The following is a 10,327-nucleotide window of genomic DNA, read 5'->3' as shown; positions in this document are numbered from 1 at the left end:
ACTCACAAATTTTCGGGGATAATATGTCCAGTGAATTTACATGCCTGCATGTATAAAATACCCCCACAAAGAGCTGTGCTCATTCTGTAGCAGCACAGTGTGATTCATTATGTAGCAGCAGCTCCAGCAGAAACTCCACACTTGAACTGATTCTTGGGCTCTAGGTAGAATTTGAAATTGAAATTCTGTGCCATGATAGATGTATGTTATATCTACGTGGTAAATTATTCTCGGAATTCTGCACTGGTTCATCAATTCTATGGGTGCATAAGATGCACTATTCACTTGCAAATAGTAGCATACTAGCATGCCAGATGCATCTTACTATCTGAAATTTACAATGAAATACATGAATCTCTCACATTTTACAATCCTTCTAGCGGTCAGGAGATAAGAGTCCAAACGAGTGACTTGAATACGAGCTTACTTTCCTGTGTACAAAGGTTTTCTTTTCTCGGCAAATGCAGCTAGACCTTCAAGACGATCCTGAGTGTCCAGAACTTGCTCATAGCATTCTTCTTCGACAGTCAGTGCAGAGGACAGGTCTACCTCCATCCCTTGATTGATGGCCTTCTTGGCCATCCTTATCGCTAATGGACCCTGAAAGCAAGAGCAATTATCAGATCATCTACAATGAACAAAGAAGGCCCACTGTCTTAGTTGAACTTAACTCAAAAAAATTCATTAGCGCGGACAGAACTGGAAACTCTATTCCCAGGAATTGCGGATGGGCACAAATTTTCCTTTTTTTTCTTCTTGTGCCACACAAGTGCTCAACCAGACCAAGTGAAGCACACAGTACATTGAGAGAAAAAAAAACTTACTTTCCCATTTATCTCCCGGGCAAGTTCAAGAGCCTTTTGATAAGCCTCACCACCAGGAACACAGTAGTTTACTACTCCTGCATGCAAACGTACATGTCACGCAGATTCTTCTATAAAGTGATAGAAGCTTCTGAAGTAGTATGTCATAAACACAGAAAGTATGGCAAGTTTAACCTTACCCATAGTTACAGCTTCCATCGCATCAAATCTACGGCCAGTGAATATCAATTCCTTTGCTCTGGACCTTCCAACAATCCTAGGAAGACGCTGTGTTCCTCCAGCTCTATATATTATAAGAGCGGTGAATATTAATAGGTGAAGCACATCATTTCATTCTGGATATTCAACTATGATATGCTATTCAAGGACAATAAGGCCACATAACATCTTGCATCTTATAATTACAAAGCTCAAATTCACGAAAACAATTTCCCACTTCATTTTGAAGTATGGACTGATGCACCATAGTGAGAAACATTTACAAAAGGAAAAGGTTTCGCAAGTACTGATAGGTAAATTCATGAGAACTATTTCATTATCATGCAAGATGACAAACATACATAATTTACTTACAAAAGTAAAGCGCCATCCTGGACACATACCCAGGAATAATAGCAAGGCCGGTTTCTGGCAAACAGAATGTTGCACTTTCCCCTGCAAACCATGTGGATGAAATGCATTCAGTTTGAAATCAAGGGGAGAAACTGGTTTTTGTAAGATGTATGAAATTTGAGCACTGCAGAATAAAAGCAATACCACATATACGAAGATCACACGAAAGAGCCAATTCTAGTCCACCACCAAAAGCAGCTCCTTCAATAACAGCAATTGTAGGGATGGGGAGTGCCTGCTCATACAAGCAAAACAATGCAAGTATTATGAACATACTAGACAAAATAACATGTACAATTAGGCTTTATGACCATTAGATATAGTACTAAGAAAGATGAGCGTGCATATAAATTGAATGTCGCATCCAGGTACAAACCTCAAAGGACGAGAATGTAGCTCTCAAGGAATTAACAAATTCCCGGACTTCGCAAAGGCCCATTAACCTCCTTTCCTGTCAACATACCATATATTCTGGTTAGGAGTGGATTATGATCAGCATACCACAACGGGTAGAGGAAGTAGAACCAAGGCATCACCATTTTCTATGCAATGATAATCTATGCCACATAAACGTCACATCCGTTTCACAGTTCAAACAAACTGCTTCAGAAAGAAAATAGCGTAACACTGCAGAACGGCAATTTTATTGCAACCTATGTTCCAAAATATATAAGACGTTTTGGGAGTTGAAACTGAACTCCCAAAATGAATAAAGTTTGCAGTGTTCGAATGATCCAACTGCTAAAACATACTTGCATTTGTCTTAGTAAGTCAGACCTTGATCTTGACCTCATAATTTATCAGTTTAGATTACTTAAAAGGGGTGAGAACTGATGGATGTCTTTGCATTATCTCAACTGATGTTCCTTAAGAAACTAGCTCAACAATATCTGCCAGAGTCAAAACCGAAGCAGGACAATGCAGCAATCCTGCTTATTTAGCTCTTGACTCGAGGTTGCAGGGTTATTTCCTGAATCATCCCTATATTATCTTATTTCCTGAATCATTTAGCTCTCGATTTAAGGTTGCAGGGTTATTCCGTAATCCTAGAGCGTTATTTTCACCATTGTATATCAACGTAGCAATTGCTTGTTTCGAGTAATAAAGTGCCCATTATCAAAAAAAAAAAAATCATTGTTGCAATCTCACTCTTATTTTGCTAGCCGATCCTGTGAGCAACCCTATCAGTCATTTCTTGTCCCTGAATATATGAGTGTTCCTTAAAGGAAGGGAACCAAAGCAGAAGCCGGAGAAATTCATTATTGTATTGTAATAACTTGCTAGAGCAGAAAATCTGTCCAGCTTGCTGCCCAGAATCGGCCGAGCTGGGGTACCTTGAGGTCAGCGCCCGCGCAGAAGGCCTTGGGCACGGAGCTCGCGAGCAGCAGGACGTTGGCCGTGGGGTCAGCCTCCACCGTGTCCATCGCGCTCCGCAGCCCCCTGAGCATCTCCTTCCCGATGGCGTTCCTGGCCTCCGGCCGCTCCAGCCTCAGTTCCACGATCCCTGGAGCCAACCACAGCTTGAGACCGCGATTTCCCCCATGGTAAATTTTCGGTGCGAAGATAGGAGATGAGTCGAATCACGGACCGGTGTCGGGGGCGGAGAGCTTGTGGAGGCGGACGGGCTCCGGCTGGGAGAGGATCTGGAGGGCGCGAACGAATAGGGCGCTGTGGGCGGAGGCGGCGGCGCCGCTCGACGGTGTTTGGCGGCCGGTGATGTGGCCGGAGACGGCGAGGAGGCCCCGGAGGCTGCGCATCCTGCTGGAGAGGCGGGCGAGAGTGGGAGACTGAGCTGGACTCTGAGTCAGCACTCATCAACTGACGCGCTTGGATAGAAGACATCTCGCGGCACGCCGCACGCAGGCTGAAGATGGTTATCCATCAAATTCTCCACTTTATTTCGGCGTGTATCAAATGGCAATTGCCACGTGTAAAACACGGGCATCTTCAACAACGTGACACAATTCGGACGTGAGTGACCGCGCGGACACGAAAATAATTATTTTTTTACCCCGCGTCCGTTTGCATCTAGGAGTGTCCATAGAGTCCCGACCTATTTGGCCGGCGGATACGAAAGTTACCGTTCAAACATCGAAATAAATAAATTCAAAGTACTTATTTATTACATCCAAATATTTCTGCATGAAAATGAGGTGATATTGATGACTGTTCAATATCTTCGTGGCCAGCTAATGTCTAGTGATGCTCAATCAATTTTTTCTGTAGGCGTTTGGACATGTTGTCGTTGGTGATTTCAACATTTATATGCAGATACGACTCCTAGTTTGATGCTCCGGGGCTTGACGCAACAAGCTCACCCTGAAAATCCCATATGTGCTTATTGCGGCCATCAAGACGCTCACCTCAACGATCATGTGGCAGGTTTCTTGAGCGTCCCTTCACAGAGCTCTGGTAAATCGGCATCTGGTTGGCATTGTGCTCGTGGAGGATGGAGGCAGCAGCAACCAAGGCATGCGCCATCTTGTCGAACTCGTCGTTGGAAGAGGAGTCAATGATCTCATTGCGGAACTTATCGAGCGACTTTCACATATCCATCTGCGTGGGTAGCAGCTGTGGATCAATAGTGGCCTACAATGATGCCCCAAAATAAATTCCAGAACCTACCAGTGCAATTGACCGAACAGCCTAGGCGGCGAAGCCGGTCGGCGCACCCAACAGATGTGTGGCCACCAAATACACGACATATGCGGTCAAGGGGCTGGAGATTCTACCCCGACTCTGATCCTGTACTCCGGTGCGGCAAAAGCCGAACAGACGTCGGTACTACAACGGTGCGGCGGGGTGGATTGGCGGCTTCGCACTAGGGCTGCAAAGAAGGGGAGGAAGAAGCTGTTGGAGATCTGCCCAAGAGGCAATAATAAAATGGTTATTATTATATATATTTGTGTTTATGATAATGTTTGCATACCATGCTATAATTGTATTAACCGAAACATTGATACATGTGTGTTATGTAAAACAACAAGGAGTCCCTAGTAAGCCTCTTGTATAACTAGCTTGTTGATTAATAGATGATCATAGTTTCATGATCATGAACATCGGATGTTATTAATAACAAGGTTATATCATTATGTGAATGATGTAATGGACACACCCAATTAAGCGTAGCATAAGATCACGTCATTAAGTTATTTGATATAAGCTTTCGATACATAGTTACCTAGTCCTTTCGACCATGAGATCATGTAAATCACTTATACCGGAAGGGTACTTTGATTACATCAAACGCCATTGCGTAAATGGGTGGTTATAAAGGTGGGATTAAGTATTCGGAAAGTATGAGTTGAGGCATATGGATCAACAGTGGGATTTGTCCATCCCGGGACGGATAGATATACTCTGGGCCCTCTCGGTGGAATGTCGTCTAATTAGCTTGCAAGCATATGAATGGTTCATAAGAGACCACATACCACGGTACGAGTAAAGAGTACTTGTCAGGAGACGAGGTTGAACAAGGTATAGAGATACCGATGATCAAACCTCGGACAAGTAAAATATCACGTGACAAAGGGAATAGGTATCGTATGTGAATGGTTCATTCGATCACTAAGTCATCATTGAATATGTGGGAGCCATTATGGATCTCCAGATCCCACTATTGGTTATTGGTCGGAGAGAAGTCTCAACCATGTCTGCATAGTTCACGAACCGTAGGGTGACACACTTAATGTTTGATGTCGTTTGAGTAGATATGGAATCTGGAATGAAGTTCGAAGTTTTGTTCGAAGTCTCGGATAGGATCCAGGACATCACTAGGAGGTCCGGAATGGTCCGGAGAATAAGATTCATATATAGGAAGTCATATTCCAAGTTTGGAAATGATCCGGTGCATTTATGGCAGGTTCTAGAAGGTTCTAGAAAAGTCTGGAAGAAAGGCACTATGGAAGGTGGAGTCCCGGAGGGACTCCACAAGCTTGGCCGGCCAAACCCTAAGGGATGAGTCCCAGGTGGGCTCCACCTGAGGTGGCCGGCCACCCTCCCTCAAGGAAAGGTGGGAATCCCTCCTTGAGTGGGACTCCCATCTTGAGTAGGTTTCCCACCAAAGGTAGGTTTTGGTGTTGGGGTCTTATTCGAAGACTTGGACTACACCTCTTGGGGCTTCCACCTATATAATGAGGGCCAAGGGGAGGGGGCCGGCCACCCTTAAGCCATGAGTTGGTGATACGTCCAATTTGCATCACTATTTTATATCATAATTTGTTGTTATTCATTGATATATTTCATATTGGGACACAATACTTATGTTATTTCATCTATTTTGCATGTTTCATCATTATTGGAGGATCAAGCACCGGAGCCAGGATTCTGCTGGAAAAAGCACCGTCGAAAGCAATATTTCGGAAGATCACCTGTGGAAGAAAATTATACCAAAAATCCTATTTTTCAAGATGACGAAGGAAGCCGGAAGGAGGAGCCGGGAGGAGCCGGGGTGGGCCCACACCCTAGGGCGGCGCGGCCCAAGCCCCGGCCGCGCCGCCACGTGGTGTGGAGGGCCCAAGACCCCTTTCGCCTCCTTTTCTTCGCGAAATCCTTCGTCCCGAAAACCGAAGCCAGAAGGGGTACCTCGCGAAGAGTTACGGCCGCCTCGCGGGGCGGAGAACACCGAGAGAAAAGAGCTCTCCGGCGGGCAGGAATCCGCCGGGAAATTCCCTCCGGGAGGGGGAAATCGACGCCATCGTCACCGTCATCGAGCTGGACATCATCACCATCACCATCATCATCATCTCCACCATCATCACCGCCGTCATCACCGCTGGACACCGTCACCGCCGTAGCAATTTGGGTTTGATCTTGATTGTTTGATAGGGGAAACTCTCCCGGTATCGATCTCTACTTGTTGTTGATGCTATTGAGTGAAACCATTGAACCAAGTTTATGTTCAGATTGTTATTCATCATCATATCACCTCTGATCATGTTCCGTATGATGTCTCGTGAGTAGTTCGTTTAGTTCTTGAGGACATGGGTGAAGTCTAAATGTTAGTAGTGAACTATGGTTGAGTAATATTCAATGGTGTGATATTTAAGTTGTGGTGTTATTCTTCTAGTGGTGTCATGTGAACGTCGACTACATGACACTTCACCATTTATGGGCCTAGGGGAATGCATCTTGTATTCGTTTGCTAATTGCGGGGTTGCCGGAGTGACAGAAACCTGAACCCCCGTTGGTATATCGATGCAGGAGGGATCGCAGGATCTCAGAGTTTAAGGCCGTGGTTAGATTTATTCTTAATTACTTTCTTGTAGTTGCGGATGCTTGCAAGGGGTATAATCACAAGTATGTATTAGTCCTAGGAAGGGCGGTACATTAGCATAGGTTCACCCACACAACACTTATCACAACAATGAAGATTAATTAGCCGTATGTAGCGAAAGCATTAGACTAAAATCCCGTGTGTCCTCGAGAACGTTTGGTCATTATAAGTAAACAAACCGGCTTGTCCTTTGTGCTAAAAAGGATTGGGCCACTCGCTGCAATTGTCACTCTCGCACTTTACATACTCGTACTTTATTCAACTCGTTACATCAAAACCCCCTGAATACTTGTCCGTGAGCATTTACGAGTGAATCCTTCATCGAAACTGCTTGTCAACACCTTCTGCTCCTCGTTGGGATCGACATTCTTACTTATCGAAGATACTACGATACACCCCCTATACTTGTGGGTCATCAAGACTATTTTCTGGCGCCGTTGCCGGGGAGTGAAGCGCTATTGGTAAGTGGGATTGGTAAGGAAAACCTTTACTGTTGTGCTGATTTTATTTCTGCCTGCTGCTATAAATCATTATGGAGAGATCTTCTCTTCATTTTCTATTTGGGAAATCTACTACTACTGCAACGGTAGTAGATGAGGCGCCAGTGAGGAAGTAATACCATATAAAATACCTATGAAAATTATTGAACGTGTTATGGATAACCGCTATGAAGGGGATGGAACTGTCCACCCCGGTGATCATTTACTGTTTTTGCATGAATTATGCGGGTTATTCAAATGTGCAGGTATTGCTATGGATGAAGTGAGGAAGAAATTATTCTCCTTATCGCTGTCCGGTAAGGCGGCGCATTGGTATAAATTACTCGGATAATGGGGATTCTCTTGAATGGAATGATATTGTGCCCCGGTTTTATTCTAAGTTCTATCCTCCAAGTGAAATTCATAAGGATCGGAATCGCATATATAATTTTTGGCCTCATGATGGAGAGAGTATTGCCCAAGCGTGGGGGAGATTGAAGTCTTTGATGCTCAAATGCCCCATTCATGAGCTTCCTGGTAATGTTATTATTGATAATTTCTATGCAAGACTTTCTTTTCAAGACAAGACCTTGCTGGATACTTCATGTTCTGGATCATTTACACGCAACAAAGAAGAGTTTAAAAGGGACCTTCTTGATCGAATCCAAGAAAATGCTGAAGCATGGGAGAACGACAAGGATAGAGAATCAGGTATAATTTATGATTATAAATGCATTGAAGCTTTTATGGATACTGATTTATTTCGTAATATGAGTGCTACATATGGTCTTGATTCTCAAGTCGCTGTAAATCTTTATAAAGCTTTTGCCTCTCATTATGAATTGCCAAAGAAGAATTTTGATAAGTATCATGAACCGTATAAAGATAAAATTGATTCATCTATTAATAAATGTGCTGTAGTTGAAACTGCCGAGCATGTTATTCCTGAAGTTTATATTGAAAAAACTCCTTTCCTCGCTAAAATGAAGGAGTACTCGTTATAAATAGTGCGGTTCATAAAAGTGAAAAGAAACCCGTAGAACCCGAAGAACAAATAAAAGTTGAACTCGTCGTTGCAATAGTTAAAGATCTTGTGACTCGAAAATGTGGAGGATGGTCATATTATTTTCTCGTGAAGATGCTTCTAATATTGTTTCACATCCTAATAAACCCAAACAAGCTAGTGTTCCTATGATGTCCGTTAAAATTGGTGATCATTGCTATTATGGATTATGTGATATTGGTGCAAGTGTTAGTGCTATTCCGTATGAGCTTTACACGGAGATTATGCACGAAATTGATTCTTGTGAACTTGAAGATATTGATGTGGTCATTCAGCTGGCTAATAGAGAAACTATTTCACCAATTGGTATTGTTCGAGATGTGGAAGTCTTATGCGGTAAGATTAAATATCCTGCTGACTTTTTGGTACTTGGTTCTGCTGCTAGTGATTATTGTCCTATTATTTTTGGTAGACCTTTTCTAAATACTTGTGGAGCTATTATAGATTGCAAGAAAGAGAAAATTTTGACTAAATTTGCTGGTGAATCTTATGAGTTTAACTTCTCTAAATTTACTAAAACTCCTTATAAAGCTCGATTTGCCTAGTAATGATTTTAAAATGGAGCAATGTGCATCTATTGTTCTTGTTCCTAACAATCCTTTGCAGCAACATTTGGAGGATAGCGAGAGTGAAATTTTTAGGAAAGAAAGAGATGAACTTGAGGAAATTTTTCTTCGCCAACCTATTCTCAAGCATGATTTACCGGTGGAAGATTTGGGTACAACACCGCCACCAAAGGAAGATCCTGTTTTTGATTTAAAGCCTTTACTCGATAATCTTAAATATGCTCATATTGATGATAAGAAAATATATCCTGTTATTATTAGTTCTAAGCTTTCGAGTTTGAAGAAGAAAGGTTATTGGGAATATTGAAGAAACACCGAGGAGCTATTGGCTACACTCTTGATGATTTAAAGGGGATTTCTCCATCTATTTGCCAACATGCTATTAATATGGAAGATGATGCAAAGCCTGTTGTTGAACCTCAGCGTCGTCTAATTCCGAAGATGAAGGAAGTGGTAAGGAATGAGTTTTGCAGAGATGTGAAGAGACTAACCTTGTTCTTAATTGGGAGAAATGCCACTTTATGGTTAATGAAGGAATTGTATTGGGACATAAAATTTCTGAGAGAGGTATTGAAGTTGATAGAGCTAAAGTTGAAGCAATTGAGAAGATGCCCTATCCGAGGGATGTTAAAGGTATCCGTAGTGTTCTTGGTCATGTCTGGGTTTTATAGGAGATTTATTAAAGATTTCTCCAAGATTTCAAAGCCTCTTACTAATCTTCTTCAAAAAGATGTACCATTTGTTTTTGATGATGATTGTAAGGAAGCTTTTGAAACTCTTAAGAAAGCCTTAACAACCGCTCCTATAGTTGAACCCCCGACTGGAATTTACCATTTGAAATTATGTGTGATGCTAGTGATTTTGTTGTAGGCGCTGTTCTTGGACAACGAGTAGATAAAAAACTGAATGTTATTCATTATGCTAGTAAAACCCTTGATGTCTGCTCAAAGAAATTATGCTACAACCGAAAAAGAATTATTAGCCGTAGTCTTTGCTTGTGATAAATTCAGATCTTATATTGTTGATTCAAAAGTTACTATTCATACCGATCATGCTGCAATTAGATACCTTATGACAAAGAAAGATGCTAAGCCGAGGCTTATTAGATGGGTACTTCGTTGCAAGAATTTGATTTACATATTGTAGATAGGAAAGGTGCCGATAATCTCGTTGCCGATAATTTGTCTAGATTGGAAAATATTGCTTATGATCCTGTTCTCGTTAATGATAGTTTTCCAAATGAACAATTGGCTGTAATAAAGGTGAGCTCGCGAGACAGTCCTTGGTATGCTCGATTATGCTAACTTTATTGTTTCCAAGTACTTGCCTCCAACCTTTTCAGCTCAAGAAAGGAGGAAATTCTTTTATGATTTGAGGCATTATTTCTGGATGACCCACACTTATATAAAGAAGGAGTGGATGGTATTATGCGAAGATGTGTCCCCGAATATGAACAACAAGAGATATTGAGTAAATGTCATGGTAGTGCTTATGGAGGACATCACGCC

The 10,327-nt window shown here is 42.2% G+C and overlaps 1 protein-coding gene across 1 annotated transcript; it reads right to left on the bottom strand.

Moving 5' to 3' along the window:
* Positions 1-251: 251 nt before the first annotated feature.
* On the bottom strand, positions 252-3,226 carry LOC124692858 (probable enoyl-CoA hydratase 2, mitochondrial). Its single transcript, XM_047226295.1, has 8 exons — positions 3,025-3,226; positions 2,771-2,940; positions 1,813-1,887; positions 1,581-1,671; positions 1,427-1,478; positions 1,004-1,107; positions 825-901; positions 252-600 (listed from the first exon to the last, which is right to left on the bottom strand). The coding sequence occupies exons 1-8, from the start codon at positions 3,191-3,193 to the stop codon at positions 424-426; spliced, it is 915 nt and encodes a 304-aa protein (XP_047082251.1). The 5' UTR covers positions 3,194-3,226; the 3' UTR covers positions 252-423.
* Positions 3,227-10,327: the final 7,101 nt, after the last annotated feature.

The sequence above is a fragment of the Lolium rigidum genome, chromosome 2, assembly GCF_022539505.1.
Source record: "Lolium rigidum isolate FL_2022 chromosome 2, APGP_CSIRO_Lrig_0.1, whole genome shotgun sequence".
In the NCBI taxonomy this organism is placed as follows: Eukaryota; Viridiplantae; Streptophyta; class Magnoliopsida; order Poales; family Poaceae; genus Lolium; species Lolium rigidum.
Note: the sequence above shows the minus strand (reverse complement) of the source record. Positions and strands in the feature narration are given on the sequence as shown.

What these genes read in the sequence shown, in the direction of transcription:
- LOC124692858 (XM_047226295.1), bottom strand. Translation starts at nt 3,193, where the DNA reads ATGCGCAGCCTCCGGGGCCTCCTCGCCGTCTCCGGCCACATCACCGGC. An exon ending in GGCCTTGCTATTATTCCTGG is followed by an intron (nt 1,108 to 1,426) that starts GTATGTGTCCAG and finishes TATAATATATAG; the next exon opens with AGCTGGAGGAACACAGCGTC. An exon ending in CCCGGGAGATAAATGGGAAA is followed by an intron (nt 601 to 824) that starts GTAAGTTTTTTT and finishes TCTTGCTTTCAG; the next exon opens with GGTCCATTAGCGATAAGGAT.